The sequence below is a fragment of the Cyanistes caeruleus genome, chromosome 15 (assembly GCF_971803275.1).
Source record: "Cyanistes caeruleus chromosome 15, bCyaCae1.hap1.1, whole genome shotgun sequence".
In the NCBI taxonomy this organism is placed as follows: domain Eukaryota; kingdom Metazoa; phylum Chordata; class Aves; order Passeriformes; family Paridae; genus Cyanistes; species Cyanistes caeruleus.
Genome location: NC_141715.1, coordinates 4,108,049 through 4,135,710, shown reverse-complemented (window position 1 = coordinate 4,135,710; position 27,662 = coordinate 4,108,049). Strand labels below are relative to the sequence as shown.

Here is a 27,662-nt window from a genome sequence, read left to right as displayed (position 1 = left end):
TCCTTCATGATCCAACAAAGAATTTTATATTTGCTAAATGTTAACCCTGTGCTCCACTGCTTTGCTGAACTTCAGCCTAACAGAAGGGCAGGTGGGTGCAATTGCCAAATTCCTAGTTTGTTTTACCAACAATCCTGGTCCTGTTTTCTCATTTTCAATTTCCATCAGTACCTTAACAAAACAGTAAATCCCTGATAGTAAATCTCCTTAGAGGCAGAACACAGGACCAGATAAAATCCTGTAAGGTGCAACAGACTCAGCATCCAGAGCACAACAGGGCTGAGCCTCGATGCTCCAGCATCCACTGGTACATTATGGCCACGCTGGCAAGGTTCAGTTAGTGATATACAGATTAAACATAGACTTCAATCTAAATCTAAATTTTCACTGCCTAAATACTAGTGTCAATTACATTTTTATGACATCTTTCACTATCACAAAGAAAAAAAACAGAAGCCCACATCACTCAACCCCCACCCCCCCACTGCATTACACAGCACAACAATCAGAAATTCACCTGAGATGGATTCTACAGGAAACAAAGAATTTATTTTCCTGATAAAAACAAGATCCAACTAATATGAATTTTTAGCTGAGGTCTCTTTGTTCAGCAGAATTGAGAAAGTCTGCCCACAACAGAGAACTCGCAGTAATTGTCGATCAGAAACAAGAACAACCCATGCAGAAACACAAAACAGTTCTGCCAGGGACACGGAGTGCCTGTAATTCAGTTTCTTCAAGGGAAATTCAAGTACCCTTAGAGTTCTTATTCCTCATCTGATTTCTCTCACAAATCACAGGCTCTCTAATGCAATTTTCTGGAGTCTGAGAATCATAAAGTCAAATATGAACAAGTCTAGTGGAAAATCTGTGACGCTAATCTTGGCCTACGTTGTACTTTTAACAGGCACTGAATTTGTGCACCGGATTATCCAGATGGCCATACAGGAATCATCCTGATAGGATTAAACCTTTGTGCTGAACTCTGCTCCATCTGTTCTGGGAGGTTTGCCTATCGCTATCGGAATACGAATGCTCAGCCTATGTCCAACACCACGACTGAAAGCACCCGTTTACCCCACACACACACACATGTGTACATGTGCACACACAGCTCCCTGAGTGCTTAATTTTTGTAATGGGAGATGAAGTTACCCCGAAGTTTACCACTGAAGAAACATACTGGGTTTATTACTCGTTTGAAGAACAAAGTGCACTATATCTAAATTCAAACAAAAGAGCGTTTTTGTTGTTGTTCTGGGACTTGTTCAATTCATTAAACCATAATAGTGCCATAAATTTATAGATGAAGGCATGACTAAACATAAAGCAGCAAGGCTCTTCATCTTTGAAATCTATTAGTGTATGAGGATGTATGACACAGTCGCACTTTGAAGATGTCATGGTTAAATATTTCAGATTAAAAAACAGCCAGCAACAAAACACATGCGTGCGCACAGCACTGGTAGCTGCTCTTTGCAGCTCGATCCAGTCACAGCCCAAGAACAAAAAAAGTAATAATCAGTCCCAGTAAAAGAAAAGCTTATTCCCATTAATGTTTCTTTCTGCTTTTATTATCTATTAATGACAGTCTCCTGCATTCATTGCTGCAGCCTGCCAGATGCAGCAAAGATCCATATTCATCATGAGCAAAAATTGTGCTCAGACTGTCTCTGACAGGTTACCTAGAGCTGCCAGTGGAGGGACCAAGGCCCAGCTCATGGCCTCGGGTTTCCAGGCCCTAGGCCAAGGGGAAAGGTAGGGAATCTGGCTCTTCTGCAGGAAAAGCATCCCAGTGCTCAGAGGGTTTAACTAAATTTCTGTTCTGGCCAGAAATACACTGAAAGCTAATGAATATCTGGGATGGAAAGGGTAGATACACAAAATAGTTAATATTATTGCTATATTATTATTATATAATTAATAATAATAATTTTATTATTGTTATTAGATTCAGCAATGCAATATAATCCTCAGCCCCTGTTTTTGATGGCAGTGGGACAGAGATGGAGGGAACATAACCTGCTCTGCTTTTCAAGGAGCAGCCGCCACGGTGTTGCACAGACTGAGACCCCCTTGTCTCTGCTGTGTCTCTCAGACTGTTCCTTCCTCTGTTCTTTGTGCTGCTCCAAGCACAGGGTCAGGCACCCCCTCCCAGCCATTTAGGCTTTACTTGCAAAAACATAAGCATAAAATTATATTTATAGTTCATAGTATCTGTCCAGCAATGACACCACATAAAACCAGCACACTGAAAAATCTGAGTGAATACTTTGGACTCGAGCCTACAAACGCTTAGAGGAGTTGTTCTTTCAACGTCTCTGATAAAGCCATGCTAGGTTTTTATTTATTTATTTAGGGCTGCATTCAGACCACCTACCTCAGGCATTGCAGCCTGTCAAACGTCAGACTCCAGCTCTGGGTGAGTCAGCCTGCCTAAATTAGGATCCTCTTTCCGCTATACAATAAGCAGAAATGGGAAGACACCTCTGCAAGCCTGGAGACTCAGGGAGTTCCGTGCTGGCTCAGGAAAGTACCAAGGGATCTCTGCAGGACGATATCATAGGTAGGGAGCAGCCAGAAGCAACCTCATAAAAAATATTTGGCAGCTGATATTGAGCAGGCACCTGACTCTGGGCTTTCCTGCAGGCACCTCTGCTCAGGCTCAGGGCTGAAGGAGGAGGCAGCACTCAGTGTCACCTTCAGGGTCGCAATCCCAGGAAAACAGTCATTTCCCCCAAAGGGCCCCTAATCACAGTAGCTTTACCTTGCTGTGTCTCAGAGAGCCAGACATGGTCAGAAATATTTCTTTCACCCCCTCTTCTTCTTCTCAAAGAGCCCAGAGAGTTGAGCAAAGCTCTCACCTGAAGATCCTGCAGGAAAGTGCTTGACCTCAAACCCCAAACCATGAACTAATGCTGCAGCTGGAAAGATGAGCAGTGCTGTGGTCAGGCAGAATTTGCTCTGAGTGCTGGCCTTCCCTCTGGGCATGGATCAGGTAACACCGAACCTTCCATATGCAAGCCCAGGTTTTCGGAGAACAGCAACACGAGCTGTGTGTTCAGCCTCCAGCAGCAAGGGAGAGATCCAGCACTCCGCTGCCATTTCACAACTCAGGAGGGACCTCTGTGGGAAAAGCACTTTGCTTTTTCATGGGATAGATACAGAACCTCTGAGAAAGCTGCTGCAAAACCATAATGATATGGTATTAACCAAACAGAATTAATTCTGAACTTCCTTACACTCCCAGGGCGAACAGGCACGGCAAGGGTAGTACAGCAAACAGCACCTGGGACCAGATTTTTGGAAGCATCCACCAATCCAGTGGTTCCAGTAAGCAACTAATGTAATTTTCAAAGTACCTCACAGACCCATAGAAATCCTGTAGCCAAAGTTTTAAGAATCCCACTAAACATGTACCTGCAGCTTTAGGCACCTTGGTGCTTTACGAGTTTGGCTTTAGGTCCAAGAATTTCCCCCCAAAAAATTGCTTTGGGATACCTACACTCTTGGATGACCACTTGTCTCACAAAAAATATGGATCAGAAGCTCAGAAAATCCTAAACATCCACATCATGGAGGGCAGTATATCATTAAGTGTTTGGCTGTGGCCATTGTACCTTAACTTGCACATCTAAACATTTGAATTACTTTTGAGAAATAACCTTAAACTTCTAAATTTCAGACAAGTTTTTCATGCAACTTTATTCTTGATCTTTTTAATAAACTTCCTAAGCCCATTCGCTTTTCTCAGTGAGGTCATAAACCAGCAGTGCTTATATTACAGTCACTTTCACGCTAAGGATTTGTTTTGTCACAAAGGGAACTATAAATTCATGCAATGAAGGTGGAAAGCAGAAAGGACTAATTGTGACACACAAAGCTTTCTGGTTATGCTCAGCAAACAGTTTGGGCTAAGATTTTAAAAACCACTTTATGAAGTTGTACTACTGGCTTTAATGAAAGCGCTCTTCTTGCAATGCCGCACACTCCTAAAAATCTTGTAGTCTGGATTTGGGCCAAACACAAAGCCTTTCTTCATTCCAATATTAATTATTAGTAGCTTATTTTTATTCTTTACTACTAAACATTAATAACTTTCAAATAGCAAACCAGATTAAAATAACCACTCCAAACATCCCACCCCGGTGGGCTCCATTTTCTGCATCAGTATCCTGGTTTATGCTATTAACTCATTTCCTTGGTTGTGGAAGAGCCTCGTCAAATACTCATTTTTCTGGGAAAACATTTGGCAGACAGAGACTTGAATGCTCACTCCAATCCTCTCTCAGTTCAGTGACAACATGAGTTCATTATTTCTGAAGTTTTCTAAAATGAATATTCTAAATGACAGCTTTGTGAAAAATTTTCACCTAACCGAATCTTTAATCCTGAGATTGTTATCACTGAGTTGATTCACAGCTTTGGACATAAGTTTCATGGGAGCAAAGACCTTTTATAATCACTGATTGCCTTGGGGTGTTTAAACATGGGGGTGCTCAACATGAAACATTTGGAAGTATCCAGATACCTCCAAACAACTGTGAACACCAGTCTGTGAAAATCATGACATTTTATAACATCCAGATGAATTCTCAAAAAAATCACAAATTTTTGGCCTTCAACTTCCAAACCACAATTCACAAAATTATTTTCCTTCGAAATCTGCCCAAACCAGCAGGGGAACAGAGTGAAAAAAGTATCTTTTCCCACCATAACACCAATAAAGGCATTCTACAATGAAAAAGCTAAATTAGAGGAATTTGTTCAGAAATAATATTAATCATATTGCAATAACACAAAGTTTTGTCATTTCCTGGTGTGCCCATTTTGGATGGTTGGAAAAACACCTGGCAAAACTTCACTGCCACAGTGGAGTCTCTCAAACATTTCTCCAATTCTAAATTCATAATTCATTCTTCCTTATGATGCCATTGTATTTATGATATGGTGGCCAGCAAAGCAAATTAAAATATAATGAATACTCATCATTTATGAATATTTATTTCCTATTTGAGTGCTACTGAATGGTTCCCCTGTTCTGGTACCTGTGAAGTTTCTGCCAAACAGGGGAATTAAGCTTTTTTTCTATTTGTATGACTGTATTCCAGTTCCTCTGAGGTCTGGAGAGAAATCTCAAACCTTCAGCAAATGGTTGGTCAAATTCTCCAAATAAGAGTCAACATTTATGGTTGTTGGAGAATTTCCATCTGAAGTTTCCTCCCTTATGGGTCTGCTGTAACAAAACAGTTTTTTCTGTGCAATCTGTATCAAAATTCAATGGCAGTTTTCCCCAGGTTTTCTTCTTTTTGCAATTTTGGGAGCACAGTTCTGAAAGCTCCTCAGGGAAATTCACAAAATGCTCTCCATCTTCATCCAGGTACCATTTTTCCATGAATTCATGACATCCTTGTAACAATAGAGGGTAACAACATATCACAGCTTGACATCCCTTAAATATTTGTGGGGAAGGGTTGTTTGGGGGCATTTTATTTATTTACTTATTCATTTGAAAAACATGAAGGGCAGCTGCTCATGGGTAGAAACTGACACATCTTGTCTTTGTAAAATCGAGGTGTTTCCCATTCCCAATTTTTCTTTCTCAATTAAACGTGACCCTAAATCTCTGATAAGTGACATCAAACAGAAATCCTTTCTAACTGTGGTAATTGGAGTATTCAAATTTGCCTTTTCAGAAGATATGTCCATGGAATTATGTAACAGCAATCCTTTCATTTATGACTAGAATACCTCAAATGGTAGCTCCTAAGTCTCCTGCAGAAGTGTTAGCACAAATATGTTACACAAAAATGTTTAAAAACCTAAAAAACCCCACAAACTCAAACCTCCAGCTTCATGCAATAGCTACACTCTAATGGCAGAACTGAAATTCTGGAATCTCCTCGCCTAAACCAGCCATTAAAAATCCATTTTCATTGTTTAAATCTTGTTTTCATTTAGCATCAGACTAAAAATAAATTTTGAAAGATCGGAATTGCCGCAGCCAGATATTCCAAGCTTTTGAGTACCTCTCCATAATGGATGATTTATGACCCAGACAAATAGAAACAAAAGATTTTCTGCTTTCGTTTGGCGTGAGTGGCTGTGAGAAGGGCAGCTCCACCCACCCACCCACCCTGTTCTTGTGCAATTCTCAGTAATATCCAAGGAGGAATAAGGGATCTGGGCCTGCAAACAGCGACTCTGCTCTGGTGAAGATTAAAAAGAAAAGACATCAGCAAAATTCAGTGGGGCCAATTTAATTAACTCGGTTTTGGTTGCCTAAATTGGAGCTGTACAAATCCCAGCTCTGCCATGTTTTGCTGGTCTGATGGATCCCAAGATTTCCCTCCTGGAGAGACCACTTTGATCACCCAGCCTGACATCCTGCACAGAACCCATCAGAGAACCTCATCCAGCAATTCCTGCCTGAGGAATTATTCAAACCTTAACCTCTCCCTGACCTTCAGTACATTTTTTGGGAAAACACCACGTCCTTACTCAACATTTGCAATCCACAGAGAACCTGACACAGTATTGGAATCGTACTTCAGTGTTTCCCAGAGTTAAAATCTTGCTGAGATCATCATGAGCCTTTATCTACCAATTCTCTCTAGTAAAGCATTTTAACTCTCTGGCCATGTTTTGTCTCTTTGGAGGGTCAGATGCTCCAATGCCACCCAGGTTCATATTCTGAACTAACCCAGCCCTGGTGTTCTCACTGGTATAAGAAGTTCCATCTGATCATAAGAAAAAACTTTGTTTTGAGGGTAACATATTTGTTTTGCTGGACCCAGAGAGGTTGTTGAGTCTCATTCTCAGGAGATATTCAAACCTGACTGGATGGGATCATGTACATCCCGCTCCAGGCAAACCTGTTCTAGCAGGGATTTGGACTGGATGATCTCTACAGGTCCCTTCCAGCCCCAATCTTTCCCTCATTTTGTGAAAGAAAATAAGCCCACAGGGTAGCGAAAAGGTTAATATTATACACTCAGTAAGGTCAAGCTCCAAGAACACATAACAAGCCATTATGTTAAAAATTGCCTGAATTTATGAGTCACTGCATTTATGAAGGAACCGATATGAAAAAGACAACTTGGCAAAAATAAAGAAAATTATTTCCAGCTTGAAGTTTTGCAATCCTTCAGTATATCAAGGCTCACTTACTGTTATTACTATCCATGTTGTGCAATGTTCTGAAAGTCACATTTTTTTTCCCCTGTGTATGCATAGAGATGTCCAACAACCCAAGGTATTCTTCCCTCATAGAAAATAAATTAGAAAGCAGACATAACTCAGAATAACATAAAAGATCCCCTCAAGTAGAGTGGTAGAATCCTAATATTTTTTTTCAATATTTCCCTTCTAAATAATAAATCAAGCCCACTGCATTTCTCTTTATGGAATGATATGATGCAGAGAAAGCCTGTGTGTTTATATTTTTCATATAATCACAAAAACATTCTTAAGTTCAGCACTAAACTATAACAGGTGCTTCCACCCATTGGATGAAAGGAATAAAACTTCAACATTTCTTTGTTTAAACCTGGCCAGGTTTTTTAATGCAACAGTCCCTAACTTTGATGAACAACCTGATCCTACACCAGCTAAGGGTAAAATGTATCAAATTTTGAAGATTAACCTGTCTCAACTTGCTAAAATTTTTGCTTCTGTCAGTATTCTGTCTTGGAGTGACAATTTCATAAACTAGCACAGAGATAGGCAAAACCAAGGAACTGAGGAATAAAATGGTTAAAATGGAGTTGACAGGATCATCTTCTTCACAACTCTCAAAATGTACTGGTTAAATTTACTGCTTAAAAATCTATTGCTCAAAATTTAAAGTTTTAAAGTGGCTAAAGTTGTGCCAGAGCCACCTCAGGCACAAGAAGAAGGTCATTATTCAGATTTCTGAGCTTCTTTCAGGAATCACCCGCCACTGAATTGCTGGTATTCAATGTCTGTCCTCAGCAACTCTGTTACAGGCAGACTAGAAGTGAGACCAAAGGGCAGTCAGTCTCAAAGCTTTATTTTAAAGATTATTGTCTCAAAATAGTTTATAAGGTGGGGAATTTGTCCTTTTTTAATGATCCAAACAGAAAATGCCTAATTCACTAAGGCACAGCCTAGCAATCATTTCTGCTTTCAGATCACAGGACTCAGTGGAAAATCTGTGATTGTGCATTAAGTGTGAGCTCTTAGATGGCCCAGGATGGGCTAGATTGGCAAGAAAAGTTCTTTAAATGCCTCACTGTTGACAAGAGAATCTACCTGTGGTGTCCAGCTGAGGCACAGCCACTGCTGCTTTTTATTTCTTGTGGGAGGTTTTGCACCTGCAGACAGTTGGAGTCACCCATTGCTGTCACGAGCTAAAACAACGTTGTAAAAGCTTGGCTGTCTCAGGTACCACAACAGAGTGATCAAACAACCCAGCCATGCACTATCCTTTCCAGCTGAAGGCAACCAGTAGTAATGGTTTTGCTACATAATGACTTATTTTAGATATAAACACAGAGATTTATGTATATTTCATATTAAAATAACAGCAGGATGTTGCTTTGGAAATCACGGTTATCTCCACTTCCACCTGCGAACTGACATCACATCTTATCATTTGTGTCGATTTCTACCCTGCATCTTTCATCTGCTGCTGCTGTTGAGCTGACTCAGAACCAAATCATCAGCAAAGCTCACCATCACCTAATTCTTCAGTGCTCCCCCATGGAGGTGGAAGGAAAAGAAAAAAGAAATAAAACTGTCCCTTTAAAAACCCAAGCATTTAAGCTGCTTGTCAGTCGTCTTCCTGACAAGGCCACTTGAATGTATTCAGGAATATTTGCATAAATGCTCACAGTGAGTTCACCGTGGCAGCTAGTGCTAATGGTACATAAAGTAATTTAGTCACTTCTCTTAAGCATCCTGTCAGGGTGATAAGCACCCCCTCTTTGCCTTGTTGCATATTAGATCATTAGATAATAAAGTGTTAGAGCATGCAAACTGACAGGGTCTCGGGGACTATCATTTTTCGAGGGCATTGCATTCTGCCAGTGAGGAAAAATAATAGAGAAACTGATGCTGCAATTGGCTTTACATTCTTGTAAAGACATTCAAAAGATTTGGGGAGAAAAAAAAAAAAGAATGTTTACTTTGCAATGGTATGAGAGTTTTAACTGGAAACACTGCAGTGGATTTATTGCTGGTAAACTTGAGAAGAGTTGTTGCAAGCCCTGCCAGAACTCTCCCCTTCCATAAGTTCATCACTTAAATTTCATTGGGAAGATTTTGCTTTTAAAATTGACACCCTGGGATGATCTACAAGCTGAAATATATCCTATTGGTTGGGGCCTGTTGGCTCTTGACTATACATCTTACTATATATATATATAATCTGGAAAGGTCAACCACACCAGCTTTCTGGTTTACCATAAATATAAAACCAGTGAGGATCAAACTATTTGTGAATGAAAAAGTGATAATTATTGAAAACCACAGATTACTGTGGCTTACCCTATTTATACCACATGGAGATGGATGAAATAATAATTGGCCTCTGCCAGCTATTACTTTTAAAAGATAGATATATTTATTTGAAAGATTAGCTGCTTAACCCACTGGCTTCAAGGGGGCAGCATGTGGATACAAAACCAGAATCTGGGGTCCTGGTTATATTCAGAGAAAGGAGCTACAAAAAAGAATATTCACTTTACTGAGTGAAAAGTCTGACAAGCAAGATATAAATAAAGATGTGTTGGATGTCCCAAAAATAATCCAGGTTACCTGCTAATGAGATGGTGAAACCCAAGTGTGGAGACACCAGGCTCCAGAGAGGCTTGGGAGGTTCCCCTTTCTTTCCAACTTTTTGGCACCCAAAGTGTCCTTTAGGTGTCACAAAAGCTTTAACTCCGTATTTCAGAGGAGCAGGCACAAGCTTGTAAGGAAAAATAAGCTGGATATTGTCTAAGTGAACTCAACAACCAGCACTCCTTGCTACATCCTGCCTCCCCTCTCCCCAGCCCTCACAGTCAGGCATTCATCTCTATTGCCATCAGATATTTGTGTAAAGAAGTTAAATGTCTGGAAAAGTCCACAGGAATACATTTGGTCAAGGGTATACTACAGTCAGATCCCAGATTTTACAAACCTTTAATGAGTAGTTGCTCACCAGAGCAATGAACCAGAGACAAACCATGACTATGTTCACTTCCCATCTCCCTGCTTACGGATACAGCTCAGGTCAATCTGTCCTTCCCCTGGGGAAGAGGAGATGCAAACAAACTGCCTCTGACACTATCCAAAACAAAAATTCTAAAAACTGGACAAAAATAATATGTTTTGTGACTCGAACTGAAAGCAAAAATTAATTTCAGTGGAGGAAACTGTCATCTGCTCCATTGGGTCTTGTTCAAAATTCAACAGCATTAAGCCTTTTCTTTTCTTTTTATTTATTTAGTTAAGTGTTTTAGATACCTAATAACATCATTACAAGAGTTACCGGATTTAATTTTATTTTTTTTTCTGTTTCTTGGACTCACATGTTCAGAGAATTCCTGGAGAGCTGGACTGAAGGATTTAGGTTAAAAAGAAAGGCTCCACCAAGCCTTTGGGAAGAGAGCAATTTTGTAGTGTGAAGGTTGCTATTCAAAAGTAAGAATTTACTAGCAGTTGCTTTATGAGGTTGCTTGAGAGGTGCCTGAGAAAGCAGATTAGAAAAATCACCTTTCCCACAAAACGTACACATGGAGATATTTTGCAGATGTTGACTTTTAATATCAGCACAGTAACTCAGGTGTGTGCAGCTACGTAAGCAGAGAATTATCTTTTTTTCTTTTTTATTGTTGCTTTTTGCAACAGAATCCCTCAGGTTGTAGGAGTGGGAACGACAGCTGTGGTAAAATGAGACACCAGCATGCATGAGAATAAGGGCATTTATGTAAGAGAAATTAAGTACTGCCTCGACCAAAAGCATGCACTGAGAAGACTGCTATGGAGAAAAAAGAAAAAAAAAAAAATATGGCAGCTACTTTAGTAGGAATATAAGAAAAAAAAAACTGGAAAGTTTTTTTTTAAGACTAGCCTTAATGGAAAGATTACAAAGTTGAACAGAAAGAAGTTTCCCTTTGTAATGCCTTCTGCTAATTAATAAAGACAGAGTTCATACATTCCTTATAAATTTCAGTAAAAATTATGACAGTGGTTTGTTTATTAAATTAGGTTGTTGGCAGGATGAAAAAAAAAAATTCTATAACATGAATTATGGCTGAAAATGGCTCGTAGCCTACATAAAAAGTTAGAGCTAAATAAATACAGATGTAAGTTATGTTTATATAATGAGAAACGCTGCTGAGCTAAGAATTTTAGGTTAGTAAGTGTGAACTACAGACCCGATTCTGCAAACACTTATCAATACCCTCAGCTTCTCTGACACAAGAAGCCTCATTGATCCCAACAGGACCATATGTGAGCATAATCTTAAATATATGCATAAGTGCTTGCAGGACTGATGCCTGAAAGCATAAACAGAATAGAAAAGTATTTCCACAGGAATCCACTGAGCAGTAGAAACCCACACATTTTCCCATTTCTCAGCATTAATAATTTCTTTTAACATATCTAGTTAACATTTTTCTGAGTGGCATATGCTTTCCCAGAGAAAATTTTATCTGGTTTCTTCAAACTCTTTGGAAAAATCTATTTAATTATTCATCAGATCCTTGGCAAATATTTGTGAAACAAACCAGCATAAAGGACTGGTGCCTTCTACACTCAGCTACTTCAATGGGAGCTGAGGGTACACATCTCTTACAGGGAGCAAGCACCTATTGAATTTAGGATTACAAACAGCTTTGAAGACAAAGAGCTATTCTACCAAGCTGGAACGGGGAGAGGGGAGTGAAATGCCCTCTGTTTTTGTTTTGTTTTTCAGCAGTAGTCATCAACTTTGAGGACAAAGAGCAAAACAAAACATTAATCAAATCCAGATTTTTCAAAGTACATTTGCACTCAACAACTCCCATTTTAAGCACCTACAGTCACCAGCAGATGTTCCCTTCCAGGACCAGCTGACCTTACAGAAGAGATTACTGTCCCCAGGCTGCTTCCAGCCACGTGCCCCCATCCCACCCTTGCTGGAGTTTACTGTGCTTTCAGAAAAGCCAAATTGCCTTGCACCATTTCTCCTTCAATCATTTCAGCAACAAGCCAGATTGGCAAAGAGTGATTATTTAAATGGTTTAATTCAAATGAGCTTCATTGGCCTGGAGGAGACCAGGGAGAAAGCACACAACCATCCTAGCTGGCATGTCCAGGGTGAAGAATAGCCTGGAGCAGGGAGAGGAGACAAACAGCTGTGGGAAAAGCAATGTCCTCAGCTGGCACAGCTGGAGCCAGAAAAGAACATTCATCCATGGCTTAAGTAAGCAGATGGATTTCCAAAAGGGCTCTGCTTTCATTTAGGGCAATTCAAAGGAACAGATGAATCTCCTAGAGAGCTCAGCACCCTATAGACAGAAGAAATGCAATCCAAAATTTGGGTGCTGAGCACTTCAAAAGATATGCAACATCCTTTAGATGCACAGTCAAAAAACAGGGCAGTCTGGGAAAAAAAAATCAGACTCCAATAGTGGGTGCTGAATAAATGCAACTAACATTTAAAAAAAAAAAAAAATCACTTCACTGACACACAGGACAACCTCTGCACCCATGTTTGCTTACTTGTTTGTCCTCTCACTACATTTAGAGCTGACCTACTTGAAAAATTCTCTCTTTGGTCTGGAGGCCAGTCCCTTTCAAACGTCTGGCCCCAGAGACAATAAACGCTTACAGGACAATTTTGAAACCAGCAGCCAGAGACACAAACCAAATAAATCCACATTTAAAGTAGCAATGCCAACCAACGAAAATGATTTGCCTACCATGTTCCAGATAAGAAGGCGTACCTTCCGAGGGATCGAGTCTTCGAGCTCTCCGCCCGTGCTTGGAATTGTTGTGCACAAACATATTGTCTGACACTGCCAACACGTGGCCATCAACATTGACTGTTGTAGACACCACGACCTGCAAGCACAAGAGCAAGATGGAGGAAAATTTGGATAAATCCGTGTGTTTTTTAAAAAGCGCGGAGTGTAATAAACTCGGTTAAATAAATAACAGCTGGGAGCTGTAGAAAATTGCAAAGCTATTTCGCATAATAACTGGTGCTTATGCTGTACAAATCTAACAAGAGACGCTATTGATGAGTGGGTCTTTGGCATCGAAAGCTTTTGATGCAGTTTTAAGTCAAATTGCAGAGTTTGTAGCTGTGTGGCAGACAGCACACTGTTAACCATCATTTTAACAAGAGGATCTTTATTAAGTATTTTTTCCCCTATATACAAGGGCAGCTGTGTTTCACCCTAAATTATCCTTCAGTTTCCACGCTGAAGTAGACAGAGGTGTTGACATTGCAAATGAGAATCCATTCAGAATAAAAGAAAACAAAAGTGTATTTTGTGAAGTTGTAACGAGAGTTGTTGCCTGCCTCGCCCCCACCCTTCTCTGCTGCTCTCCCCTCAGCACAGGCACTACAGGTTGTTGGACTTGCCCAAATTTCTCCCGAGCTCTATCTTAAGGAGTACGTATGTTTGTGTACACACACACACGCTTGACAGTGGGGTCTTGAGCTGGAGAACACAACCCTATTCATCCAGTGTTAGAATTATTTGTATTTCTCAACTTATCTCAGTGTCAACACCTGGGGTTCGATTTGAGGCGAGGTGAGGGAGACACAGCAGGACTGCGCTGGAGGAAGGATCAGACACTTCTGCTCCCCAGGGCTGCCTGGGGTAAGAGAGGAGCCAACCCAGCAGGGGCAAACAGGTAAGTGATGGGTCCAGAATAGAAGACCCAGCTGCTCCAAGGTGTCCAGAGGGACTCCTCAGCCCTGAGGCTCCTAAAGGAAATCCCTGTCCAGGCAGAGGGACATGAGCCATGAAATATCACAGAGAAACAAGTCCCTCGCAGAGCTGCGAGCTCATCACACCGCGTCTCCTCCTACCCCATTCACACCACGCAGTCTCACAGCCTCCCTGGCTTTCATTCAGCCACCCCTCCCACAGCCTTTTCCCAGCAAAAGTATGGCATTCCCAGGGTTTTACCCCAGGCCAAAGATTTGGCCTTCAGCCGGCTGCTGGTTTGCCAGGAGCACGCGTTGCCTTCGAGAACTTTGACTAAAACAATAAGAAGAAATGACCTACACTTCTCCTTACATTAAACAGGGAAAGGGATTAAAGACTGAAACCCACAGAGATATGTTTATTCATGCGACCTCTTACAACCAAATATAATAATTGTCTGTTAATTGCAGTTTCAGCTCCCACCTCATGCTTCGACATGTGAAACAGCAATCAGCAGCTCCTGTTTAATCCACCTATTATGTTGACTAATTAACTTTGCTCGACAGTTTATTTCTTCCTCCATTATCAGCCCCTGTCAGCCGCAAGCACAGCGCCGCAAAGGGGGACCTCAGCCCTTTTGATTGATCACCGATAGATTGACATGCAGATTAATTTAATTAGAATCACCTCACTTGAGAAATGAAAGACAATGGCAAGGGGGCTAATAGATCTGCTCTTATAATGAGGCAAGCCTCCAGAGCCATGGCAGAGGATTTCTGATTTATTTTGCTGAATTCCCCAGTCGCTCTGAAAGGCTCTCGCTTTAATTGTTCTTGGTTTTGAGAGGCTTTAGCCTCTGAAGAGGTGAAATGCTTTACAAGGATTGGCAAACATTGCTTCAACTCTCTCAGGAAGCTGCTGCCTCTCAAAGTTGGTCAAATGGGGACACTTAAAGGATCGCTTACAACTATTCAATTTCATCACTTGAATTGGAGCTGAAAAAAAAAAAAGAGCAAAAGGAAAATTTTCTACCTATTTCTGGCTCCCAATTAAAATACTCAAGAAGTAAGCAAGGCCACTAAACTGCCCACAGCCGATCCTGAAGTCTTTCTCTTGAAAAAGAGGAATACAAAAGGTAATATTTTACATCTAAAAGATCCTAACCCCATCCCTCATAATGGCATTCCAAGCAATAGATTTCTGTGCATGTTTTAAGTGAAAGATATTAAAATACAGAATAAATGATTCAAGAGCTCCTACAGATGGAAATTTGGGAAAAAGAAAGCACAAATACTACAGATAAGTTTTTCTGAAATCAAACTAAGGAGAGAAAAAAACCCAAGCCCTATATATAAAATTCCAAAAGGGATTTCAAAAGTAATTTATCCATTGAATTCCTGAGGGGTAGAATAAAGTTTATGATATTTTCAATAAAATATGATCTTATAGTAAGTGGCTCGGGGTTTGCAATCTTATTTGTGCACTTGCAACCATTGTAAATTCTTTGCAAGTGGGACTTTGAAGCAAATCCTTGGCATTGCCTCACAGATCCAAGATTTATGCCAGCTCCTTATCTTCTTCTATGTGTCTGATTAGATGCATATGAAAATTAACAAAATCACAATTAATAGCAGTGGCTACAAGATAAAATATTTTCTTAATTCTAAAACCTTATAGGTACACACAGACTTTGTGCTGAAAGCTGATCAATGCTGAGCTGAAACCAAAACTTTAAACATTTTTAGAAATGGGATTCCAGAAAAATAATGAGTCAAGAGTAGTAACAGTAAGGACCCGTGAAAATCCTGTATCTAATTAGCTGCTGCTATACATGCAACTTTCTAGGTAAGAGCTTGAGGAAACAATCCTGTTGAGGTTTTATGTGAGTAAAGCTACATTTAATTTCCCCCTCCTCAGGTTTTCAAAACTGTTGATGCAACATATTTTGAATTACTTAACAATGTCTTCCTACCTCCCCCTCCTGAACAATTTGATTTACTATGAAGAGACCGCATTGGTGTGGTTCATTGGTGTCGTTAGCAGCAGAAACTATAAATGGAATCCCCAAGAGAAACTGTTTCCAGTCTCAGGAAATGCAGAAAAAAACCCTCTTATGTGTCTGTTTGAAAAAAAAAGATTATTCATAGCACACCTGTAAGAAGCAACACACTCTTACTGCTCAATTCTTTAAATGAAAATTCTCATTAATAGAGGAACCCTGAATGTGCACTGCACTAAGGAAATATTAATGCCACTAATTATTTAGAGTGAAAAAATGCACCTCGAATATTGTGTGCCACAGTTACCTCCTTGGATTGCTATAGAGCACTTACATACTTACAAGTTCTACTCATATATTTTAATCTAAAAAAATACTACACTCTCCTCATTTTGATTTTGAAATGACTGGGATATGTGCAAGTTAAAACACATGCTAAAACTAATTTGTGGAGAAATCATAAAATTAGGGGGAGGGGACAGCCAGAGTATATATGGAATGGGCACCAAGGCATCCTAAAACACAGACTGTAGCAAGAGGGAAAGGCACACTACAGTTTAATAAATGATTAATGAGGTGCTGACACATTAATGTAAGCACAGGGACAACCAGGTCTGCCAAATCTCAAACCTTTCCAAATTTTGTCAACAAAACACAGTTTTAATTTGAGACAGGCAAACACGGAAAATGATTTTGAGCTTTAGCTTTAGCCCTTCATAGATTTTGAATTTAAATCCTGTATCAACACCAGGGGAGACAGAGGTATGAAAGAAACACATGGGTTTACAACTTTCTTCAATGAAGTTGGCATTATCGAATGCAGTAACATATCCCAGCTCTGTGGATTATCCTGCCTGCCATTAAATACTTCAGTTTGTGAATACTTTGGAGCTTAGTTTTTTTGGTTTTTTTCTTTAAATATTCAGAGACCAGGAGCCTGGAGATCAAGTTATTTATCCACGTTTAGCAGTCGGCCTGTTTATTTGGTATAGTACCTCACCTAATATATCAAAATTAAGCATTGCACAAGTCCTGATTTTTAACCACAGCCCATTAAGCTTTGCTCACTGATTAAGACATAGAATTTTCCTTGTGCTTTCAATTTTCTCCAGTGTATGGTGAGGGATCTGATATTATTGCAATGTCCCCAATACCCAGTGACAAAGGCAGAGAAAATCTGGCTAGGATGATTTCCAGGTTTGAAGTGTGTCCTAAGTGTTAAATATGTAACTCTGGTGCTTGCCACTCTTCTGAAAGCAATAAATGGCTCGAGCACATCTTTATTTTCATCACCACTTGGTGACCTCTTCCTACAATGTGTTGACTTCTTTATTCTAGTAACTAAAAATCACTCTCCATTTAACAAGACACTTCAAAAGGTGCCTAACTAAGAGCACATAAGTACAATACATTCAGTAATTTTGCTCACGTGCTCAAGGACAGGCTGGGCACTTAATTACCTTGTTGAATTGGGCCACAGCTCTCTCACTGATATTTTTCAGTCTCTCTTTTTTTTTTTTTTTTTTTTTTTTTTTTGCCTTTCTCTGGGGATGGAGCCTTGCATGTCCAAATTCCATTATCTGGGATTCATGAAGCATCATCTCTGTCTCTTATGCAAATTTGCAATAAGACACAAGTGGCTTCAATTCAAACATGAGTGGCAGCATCCCATGGAGGCAAACGAGCAGCCTCTGCTGCAGGAGAGGCTGTGCTAACAGAATCAAACAGCATGGCAATCTCTAAGCGACTTTCAAGGTTTTCATAATAAGTGAATGTTTGGGGTTTTATTCAGTGACACAGCCTGAAAAGTTTCCTCTAAATTAAAACTTGACATGTGTCAGTTTACAAGCAGTTGTGCTAAAACAAGAACAACAAGACAGCTAGGGCACCTGGGTTTCATTAATTACAATAACATACAAAACTGTTTAGGTTGTAGGAATGAGTTTTTAGTTCTGAAAATTCAAATCTGGGTTCACTCATGACACCATCTACTTAGAAGTAGTATTATTATTACCACTAACGGGGGCACTACAGCCCATCCCACCAAGAATGATTTATTGTGATGAAGAATTCACAACCAGACTGAGCATCTGCTCCACGGGGTTTGTGGAATAAAAAGGCAAGGTTGGGCAAAAGTGATAATACACAACAGCACCAAATGTTTTGTGCATTGGGGCTGACAGAGCACCGAGATAAAATGATTTTCTCAAGGACAAGCAGGGAGTGTGAAGCACAGCTGAAGTACTGTGCAATACTTGACTTCTCCTCCCTGACTGTCTCCTTGTGCTAATAGAGACACAACCAACACAGCCAGGGCCAGCACTGCTCCAGCACACACACTCTGCTGGCACTCCACTTGTCACATGCCTGGACATCTCAGACATGCAGAGAAATTTATTTCCTTCCAGGCCCACAACAGCTTTTATGTTAGACTTACCACACTCCTACATTTGCAAGCAAAGTTCAGGATTAAACCTTCTGATTAATTTCTGATTGTGAGCCTGAATGAAGTGTCACACACAGATCACCTGAATCAACACACACTGACTCCTCCCTGTACTTTCTTAACATGTCTTGTGTCAGATGATAATCAGACATTTCCATGCTGCAGGGGAAAAAAACCCAAACCAACTCTAAAATCTACTAAGTACGGATATTTTCCACAGGACTGGTTCTTAGATAGGGCAAGACTCATGTCCTTGACCTTTCACTGATTCTCCCATCAAAGCCATAATCTGTTTTCTAAGAATTTCCAGCAACTTTTGGAGACTGATGAATGACAGACCAAAAGCTGAACATATCTCTTGGCAGCTTCCAAGTCCAGCACAAGCAGGGGAATGAAGGAAGGGAATGTCTCCATTTTTGTGTGTATAAAATTAGTATGGTACCATTTAGAAGTATCTGGAAACACCTTATCCTTATAGTTCTTAACCAGAACTTTGACATCACTCTTGGAGACCTTGTAAGTCACTGGCACAATTCAAAGGCAGCTGACAGCAAACACAAGGGCACAGATTTCACTTGGTTCCTACACAACGCTGCCTCAAAGACCCAGGAGCACCACAGCATTGAGATACTACATGTACACTTGGTCCTTTTCACCCTAAGAAATGATAAATGAAGCTTGGACTCTGTAGAGCCCAGCTGTTTTATTTTAAGAAATCTATTGCTTAAAGACAAGTCCAAAAATTAAAAAAAAAAAAGAAAAAGAAAAGGGAAGAAACAAAAGCAGCTATTGTAAAACAATAAGCCTGGGCACTGAAGAGAATGCTGTGAGCTTCAATGCCACCCTGTATGAGAGTAGGAGTGGTTCCCTCGGCTGAAAGTGATTAATTTCTTGAAAATGCTGAGGTCACGCTAATTGACATGACCTGTGTAATTAAGCAGTCTCTGTTTACACACGGAAAGCTCAACTGCTGTGAAGCTGGGTTTGTATGACAGAATGTCTTTACAAGTCAAGAGATCAACAACCTTTCCTATGTCCTACCTCCCCGCCGACACAGCTCCTGATTGCTGTTCTGAGGGAACACGCACAGGCATTTCCATATGAAAATCAGCCTCGAGCCTGGCTGAGCACAGCCCCAGCAGAGTGTACATGTTGTGAAGCAAGCTCTGACAGGCCCCAGGGGTGACTGCTCGGACTAAATCCCCGTGCTGGTGAGAGTCCTTTTCCCACATTCTCTCTCCGTGATAATGCCCTCTGGAATCACAGGAGAAACATGACAGAGCGAGGAGTGTGGGGTGAGAAGCTGAGGGCTCTGCCATGCTAATGCTGGCTTTTACACTGATTAATTTAATCCCTGTGGCCACATCTCCTCACTTCTTCACTTCCCTGCTCAGAGGCAAATAGCACCCTTCTGCCTTCCAGCATCGCTGCAATTAAGCAGTTCAACAAAAGACATTCTACATATAAATAATATTGTCACTTACATAACATTCAAAACTTTTATTGAAGTGCAACAATGCTGGAAAAGAAGCAAACAAAGTCCTGAGTAACGACAGAAAGCAGATATATTTTGGAGTTGTGTTTCTCCAGAAACCCATGTGGTCTCTGGAGAAAATTTCTTGTTTCTTCCTCAGAACCCTGAGGCAAAGCCCCATGGACAGATTCTACCATGTTTCCTCCATGGGCTATATTCACTCCTCCCACCAAAAGAGAAGGTCCTTTGACTCTCTATCCCATATTTTTATTCAGCACATACTCAGGTAAAGCATTAGTACCACAGTCAAAGACCATGTCTTCAATAAAAGGGTTGGAGCAATTATATCTCAGCATTGCCTCCACTCTGCTCCAGCACTGGGGAAGTGCATGTACAGACCACCTTCCCAAAGGACAGTGATGTTCTTTATCCCAAAATGAGCTTTGACCTAGGTGGAGCATAAAAAGGTGGCCTTGGCCATCTGAAGCTGTGTTGGTATTTCAGGTCCCAAGCCCCAGTGCCACAGAGGTGAAATACCAGCCCAAAGCATCCCAAGAAAGAGACACCCCGTGGTAGCTTTTGCCAAGAGCTCAGTACAGGATGGACCTTCACCCCATCAATGCACATTTTTACCACTCTTTACCACTGCTCAGGAGTAACAAGTGTAGTCACGAGCCTGATTTTATTAACTGCTCTTACACCTTCCTCTGCCCCAGCCAATAAACAAGGTGCTCACTTTGTGTCTGCATGAAAACAAATAGTTGTCCATGGAGAGAGGAATATCTCAGAGCAGGGGAACCCCACAGCTGAAAACAGCAGTGAGGTCATTTTGATTTTTCCTTTTCATGCTTTCCCTTCCGGTGGAGATGACATTATCTTCAAGAGTGCTCTCTTCCAGAGCAAGAAAACCCAACTACTTCCTGCCAATTCTGCTGTGACAAGAAGTCCTCAGGCAATATTTTGTGACCTTATGTTTTTAGCATCTTCCAGTGAATTACTAGGTTAGTTTGGGTCAAAGTACTTCTGTCCCTAACAGCTGCTGACTTTTAAAGGAGGAAGCATGTCCGACTGACCTGGAATCGACGCATGTCTCGAGGGTTTCCTGCATTTTTTAGGCAATTTTGGTTACATTTGAGGAAAAATTTCAAGAAGAACCTGTGGAGAAAGAGAAACTAACATTAATGTCTTAGAAATAGGGTGCAGTATGTATAAATATAACAATTATATAAATATGACATCTTCACTGGACCAACAAAGACTTATCAACATCAGTATTCCCAAGTCAGACAAATCACCCCCCTGCCCATCCAAAGAGGGAGTGAAGCTTGCTTAGGCCCCAATCTAGCAAAACACATGAGCACATCCTGAAAATTTAAACACTCATTTCATAGTTCTGTTGTGTCAGAGCCATTAAAGTTTGCAGAGTCAGTCCCTCTGTCACGCCAGCCTCGCTGCGCCATGCAGAGCAATGAGGAACAGACACGTTTTTCAGCACAGCAAAAAGGGGACAGAAAAATGCTAGACATGAAAATTCCTTTGGGTATAAATGGGGTTTTGTTTTACAAGTTCGCTGTCACCCGCAAGTTTTGATTTAAGACAAAAATACTGAGAATGTTCCATACAGTTGAAATCTCCCTCCCAGGATTAAACCGAGTTTGTGCATAAAGTTAATGCTCAAATAGTGGTTAGTGGAGCCCAAATCCCTGAGAGGAGAAGGGGGAAGTCTTGGTCAAAATAATGACTTCATGGAAAAATGAAATATTCTTGATGCAGTCTATTTCCTGACCATACACAGTTCACTGAAGTAGCTATATGACCCTGACATATATCTCTAAGAAAAGACATTGCCTTTTACAAAGCCAAAGAAAAAAGCAAACATTTCACTGAAAATATTTCCTTCAGTGTTATGCATCAGTGGACTGTAAACTCATAAAGACAAGTCAATGAATAATAGTGGGTCTCAGATTCCAGGCTTCCTCCCTGAAAAGCCAAAGTTTATCAGCCTTTTGTCCAAAATAAACTACAGACTAAGGTCTACTAAAGCTCAGCCGTGCAAAGTTTAATCCTAGAGCAAGTTTAAAGTCCAGTGTAACCAGACAGGGCAGCATTACACATGCAGTAACCATCAGTGACTAAGCAGAAGTTCCTCTGCCCCGTTCCCACATACAGGAGCGGGGTGAGGAACAGTTTGATCCTGTTTTACTTTAAATCTGAATGTTAACTTTTGCAAGCAGCCCTCTTTTAGCACCCAAACTGAATGCTAGGTCAGCAGAATTTGCACAGAATGTGAGCAAGAAAGGCAACACTGCAGGGTAAACAGCTTCAGAAAATCCCTTTTTGATGAGCAGCATTCTTTGCCCTGCTCTAGTTGTGATGCTGCCCCTCAACAAGGCAAGTTTTGCTGCTTGTTCCTCCACGTCAAGAAAACCATACAAAGCAAATGCCTTCAACAGTAAATTGAAACAACGAGGGACTGTTTTCATTAAAGAAATGCAGTGTAATGAGGAGGATTATCAGATGTGATGCTTGGGATTATCAAGGAATAGATCTCCTGGCCCAGGAAGTCTCTTCTAGACCTGAGCTTTTAAACAAGAGCAAGAAATCAACATAAAATAAACATCGACAGCACTAGAACAGGGGTTTGGAGACCGTGTTTGTTTAAAGGAAAGAGCAGTGAGAGTCATTGAATTTCTCAATCAAGCAGGTTCTGATATTCAATAATGGAAAGGTGGTGCTATTTGCTGTACATGAGTGTCTTTTTAAGCCGCTAATGGCCAGCTGTGACAGCCTGACTCAGATTGTGTAGAAGGAGCTGTCAGCACAAATCTTGGCATCTCGGATCCAGACAACTGCTTGCCACCAGGCGAGGGTTTGTACTTGTGCCAGAACGGATTTTGAGAGACAAGCAAATAGGGCATTAATTCCACCAAAGAAAAATGAAAAGTGGGGAGAGTTGGGGATCTTACACTTCAGATGATGGCTGTCCTGTCAGCAGCTCGTCATTTAGCTCACGAGCTATGAAGGGCACAGACATCAGATCCCTCTTGCCCTAAGCTGGCCCTGTCTCGCGAAACCCTGGCAGGATTTGGAGACCACCCCTCCACACGAGATTGCTCGCTGAAATAAAAAGCCTGGCCATCTGTTCAGAGGCAAAGACATCCCTGTCAGCTGGTGCCTACAGCCTCAAACAGGCCCTTATGTGGCAAAACCTCTCAGAGCCACTCGCTCTTTGGGGAGAAGCTGGCGCTGCCCTGGGCTTACCGCGGGATTTTGGCGGCTTCGCCGAGGGCTGAGTCCAGCAGCTGCCCACACGATCTGCCACAGCTCCAGAGCAACACCCCGGGCCCGAGGAGAGCTGGGGTATGGAATTGTTTAAAATAGCTAAAAATTCCTCTTATGGCTTTGTATAGCACACGAATAATGGGCAATGAGGTTGATTCAAGGGCTCCCCAACAAAGATGGAAAACTCTTTGTGGAGCTCTCTGGAGAAACATTGGGTCTTCCCTCCCCTTACAGAGCCTGAGCTCATGTCAAGTCAAAGGTTGGAAAATGACTGAAATGCCAGAATTGACTTTTGGGGTCTGCAAAACTCTAGCCCAAAGTTTCACAGTTTAACTCCACTTGCACTGTGCTATAGCCCTCAAAGGCCACAGAAGTTTCACCAAAATAAACTGCAGAAGAAATGAAGCTCATCTATTTAAACCTACCAAAAAACCTCAGGCAAGCAACCAAGCAAACAAAACTTCCTTTGAATTAAACCAACTCCAGAAAAAAATAAACTTGCAAAAATAACAGCATTTTCAGAGGAACGCGAAGCTTAAACAGCCAAGTTCACTCACTGCATGTTAAGCAAAAGAAAGTCCCCAGTTTACAGAACACATTCTGCCAAGCACTGTATTTTAATTCCACTGAAAGACAAAACAAACGATGGGGCCACACTTTGTTTTGGAACACACCAGGGCTGGAGTCCCCCTGGGCACACCAAGCATCCCACACTCATCCAGGCAAGAGCTGAGCAGCTCCTGGGCTGGCAGCACACACCCGACTGATGGAACCCCCCACCCTGGCAGGAAGGAGGATGGGAACAGATTAAGACAAGAGAAGAGCAGAGCAGTTTGATTCATGAGGCTCAGCCCAGGCCCTTGGTTCCTGCTTTAAACCGCTTGTTCAGGTGCCTTCATCACCTCAAGCCCGGTCCTGCCAGCGTTGCTCATTAGCAACACTTCACTCTGCAAATATTTCAGATTTGGATTGACAGCACTGGTCCAGGAGAAGTGCCAACAGCGCTGAGCTCTTTGTAAGCATAAACCTCCAAGCCCATTTGCTCTCATTGAGCTTCTTCACACTGGGTTATTTTTTTTTCAATTCTAACTTTCCCCACATTTGGCAGGACTGTGTACCATTAATGCTAACCACAGAGGATATATAGCATTAATACTCACTACTGGGGTCTGAAATTCATTTCCAAGATGAAAAAAAAAAATGTGCAAAACACAGGAGTGTCAATAAAATCTTCAACTCTCTCTCCAAACTTCAGTTTGTTCAGTGACTGCTGAACTCCCGCTCTTCTGCCACACAGGAGTCAGTCATCAATTATTGCTACCATTGAAAGCTTGGCAATTTTTTCATTAATGTTTTCTGACTACTGCCATCCCCGGTGAGATGGTGCACACATTTGTGCATGTGGAGCAGAGAAACACAACCCAGCCCCATTCAAGTCAGCTCAGGTTCAGGAATAAAAACTTTTTGCAGAGCACTTGGATTTACTGGCTTGCATTGGTATTAAACCAGAGAATTCCATGCATCACTTTTATCCCACAGAGACAGGCTGGAGTGTAAGGAAGGGAAGTTTGGGACAAAACCAGATCATTTTAGATTATATTTAGGTGTCCTATGATGCTGCTCAGGGCAGGCTGCAGGAAATGCTGAGGGAGTGAAGTTGCTGAGCAGTTAATCTGTGCCATGCAAGTACTACAAATCCCTGGGTAACTGCAAGGTCCAGTGCAGAAATACATCCTCCAGTTAAATACAAACCCCTGGGCTGAATCAGGGCCCAAACTAAAGTTAACTTCTGTCTGCCAGGCAAAAGCCCTAAAAAATGTGCTATTGGCTGTTCTGGGAATGTTCTCTCCTTTTCTCACAATTCAATAGAAATTCCTTTTTTGGAGATGAAATTGTGGGTTTTTTCCAACAAAACTGCTGGATTTCCAAAAAGTTGTTGGTGCCAGTAGGATTGTGCTCTCACCCTCTGCTAGGGAGGAACTCTACCCCAGCCCTGGTTCTGACTGCTACTTCCAGCTCCTGAAACCAGCTCTGTCCTCACTCCTGCCCCATCATCCTCTGATTCCCCTTGTTCCACTGATGGATCTGGTGAGCACAAAACCAGCTGAAGGTTACTCCACTTGTTTAAAATTTAAAACTTTCCCTGCCACTCTCTGCTGGCCTTATTGTCCATCACACACCAAAGGCTTTGGCTTTGTGCAGTACCCTCCCCAGCAGCATTCTGATCTTTGCCACTACCACAGGGATTTAAATTAAACAAACGGCAGAAATGGAAATCCAAGTAATGAAGACGTAAGAGGATTTTGCCTTCCTGCTTTTCTTGCCACTAAAAATTAAAACTCACGTTTATTAAAAATAACTGAAGAGTTAAATTAAAGAAAGCAAGCTCTGACATTATCTATTGGCTCTTCTGTCACTCCCCTGAAGGAAATTTAAAGGAGCCCAAACATGAAGGTTTAGCAGAAGGATTTTCTGGCCATTGCCACAATAAATATGTCTGTGGAAGGAGAAAAAAAAATAGTTGGAAAGAAGACCTGCTGCATTCCTGATGCTGAAGAAAAGCTTGTTTGTTCCTGATACATTGGAGAAGTTGTTCAAGAACAGTTCCTCCATGAGAAAATATGACAGCTGTCTTGGTGCCAAGGTCAGCCAGACCAGTGGCTATCCAAAGAGTGAGTGCTGGTTATACAGCTCAGACCTGGCTAGGGCAAACAAAACTGACAAAACACACCTTTTCTGTGCTGTAAACACATTTGATAGAAAAAGGGCAACTTCAGACTCCTGGATGAAACACAGCAGCAAGTATATGTGAGTCTGTAAAATTAGCAAAACCGAAATACACGGGCCAGGGCAATAATTAGCAACTTTCCATCAGATAAAAGGATTGCATGCCCATTCTGTATGGCACACCAATTCAGCAGAGTCCTAAATATGTGCATAAATTTAAATACACAAGCAGTACTGATGGAGACAAAGGTACTACTCACATAGTCGAGCACGTCGCAGGCCCAGCTCTGCTGTCAGCCTGGGGATGCTACACAAACAGTTGTCTCAAACAACCTCTGGTGGGTATTTTAGCTCTGGTGAAAATTTGGCACATCAAGAGGTAACCAAAGTCAGTCCAGGGGTGAGCCCAGAGGTCACCAAGGCTGACAGTGCCCTCACTGCCACTGCTCTGTTTGCTTCTGCAGGGTTTTCTCTGCACTTTTCACACACTTCTCTCTTTGTCAATCTGTAACTTCATTTGCAACTCCTGATCTACTTAGCAAACTGTCACTAAAATAAAAATATAGAGAAAATTAAATTTTATTTGGAAAAGTAAATAATCAAAAGGGAGAGAGGGTAGGTTTAGATTAGATATTAGCAAAAACTTCTTCCCTGTGAGGGTGGTGAGGCACTGGCACAGGGTGCCCAGAGAAGCTGTGGCTGCCCTATCCCTGGAAGTGTCCAAGGCCAGGTTGGGCAGGGCTTGGAGGAACCTGGGATAGTGGAAGGTGTCCCTGCCCATGGCAGGGACATGAGGCAGGAATGAGATGAGCTTTAAGATCCCTTCCAACCCAAACCATTCTATGATTTTATTATTCCATGATCTATAAAATGCCCCTTTAGAAACTTCAGAAGGACAAAGTCAATTATTTTCCCTTTTCAAGTTGACTCTTCCTATCAAAACTCTTACTTTAAAATGGCAAAATTCTAGATGTTTAAAAACTTAGTCTAAAATAAAGCTTTTTTTTTAGTCTTGAACAATAATTAATTTTTCAATATTTTAAAACTTTACTTGAAGATTGTTTTGGTTTTCTGGTTGTTTTTTTCCTGCAGGCCTTTTCACAGCTCCCTGATCATGTCAGGTACCTTATTCACAAAAGAATAATTGAGGCTTACATTGATATTTACCAACATGAGGCTGAACATGGAAATCAAATATAGGCATGGAGAAAACCTCCTATTACCCACATGTTCACAGCTGGATTTTCCCTGGCTCTTTAGTCAGTAAACAGCAGTAGATACCTTTTGTAGCATTTTTACAACAGGAAATTTATTCTGCAGAAGAGAAATTAAACAGCAGATACAGCCATCTAACTCTCTTCTATACACAACCTCTTGAGTTATCAAACATCCTAATTAAGAAAAATCAAAATCCCAAATCTGTTCTCTCTGGATTCAATGTTCTTACTGATTTAAAATAGAAGCCAAATCAGACATGCATTTTGCATTTATGGGATGCTAACTTATTCACTGGTTTACAAAACAAATACCAAAACTAAAACCATGGAAAATTATTTACTTTACTAGAAAATATATATCTTCCTCCTGAACTGCAGAAAAGGCCCAAGAGAAGTAATGTGATGCAGAGAATAAACCTCAAGCAGTCAGAGCCTGTTGACTGAAATTCTTCAGGCAGTGCCATAATAACAGAAACATTATAATAATAATAATAATAATAGTAATGATAATGTTATTTTTGTGAACTTGCTGTGGCTGCCAGAGCTCCAGCACTGCTAGAGTTTGCTGTTTTCAATACAGTAAATATTCAGCTCAGCACAGCAAATATCTGAGGAGGCACCCACATAATCACCAAATCAGAAG

General features: G+C 41.1%; 1 protein-coding gene across 8 annotated transcripts in view; it reads right to left on the bottom strand.

Moving 5' to 3' along the window:
* EBF1 (EBF transcription factor 1) overlaps nucleotides 1-27,662 on the bottom strand; it is a 266,220-nt gene that overhangs the window by 77,507 nt on the left and 161,051 nt on the right. For 4 of the 8 annotated variants that reach the window (XM_086851244.1, XM_086851238.1, XM_086851243.1 and 1 more), the window contains exons 7-8: nucleotides 20,867-20,948; nucleotides 12,915-13,056 (exon numbers count right to left, since the gene is read on the bottom strand). In XM_086851244.1, the coding sequence (XP_086707370.1) occupies nucleotides 12,915-13,056; nucleotides 20,867-20,948 (224 nt within the window). The remainder of the gene's footprint in view (nucleotides 1-12,914; nucleotides 13,057-20,866; nucleotides 20,949-27,662) is intronic. The other 4 variants (XM_086851246.1, XM_086851245.1, XM_086851241.1 and 1 more) reach the window with 1 other exon arrangement.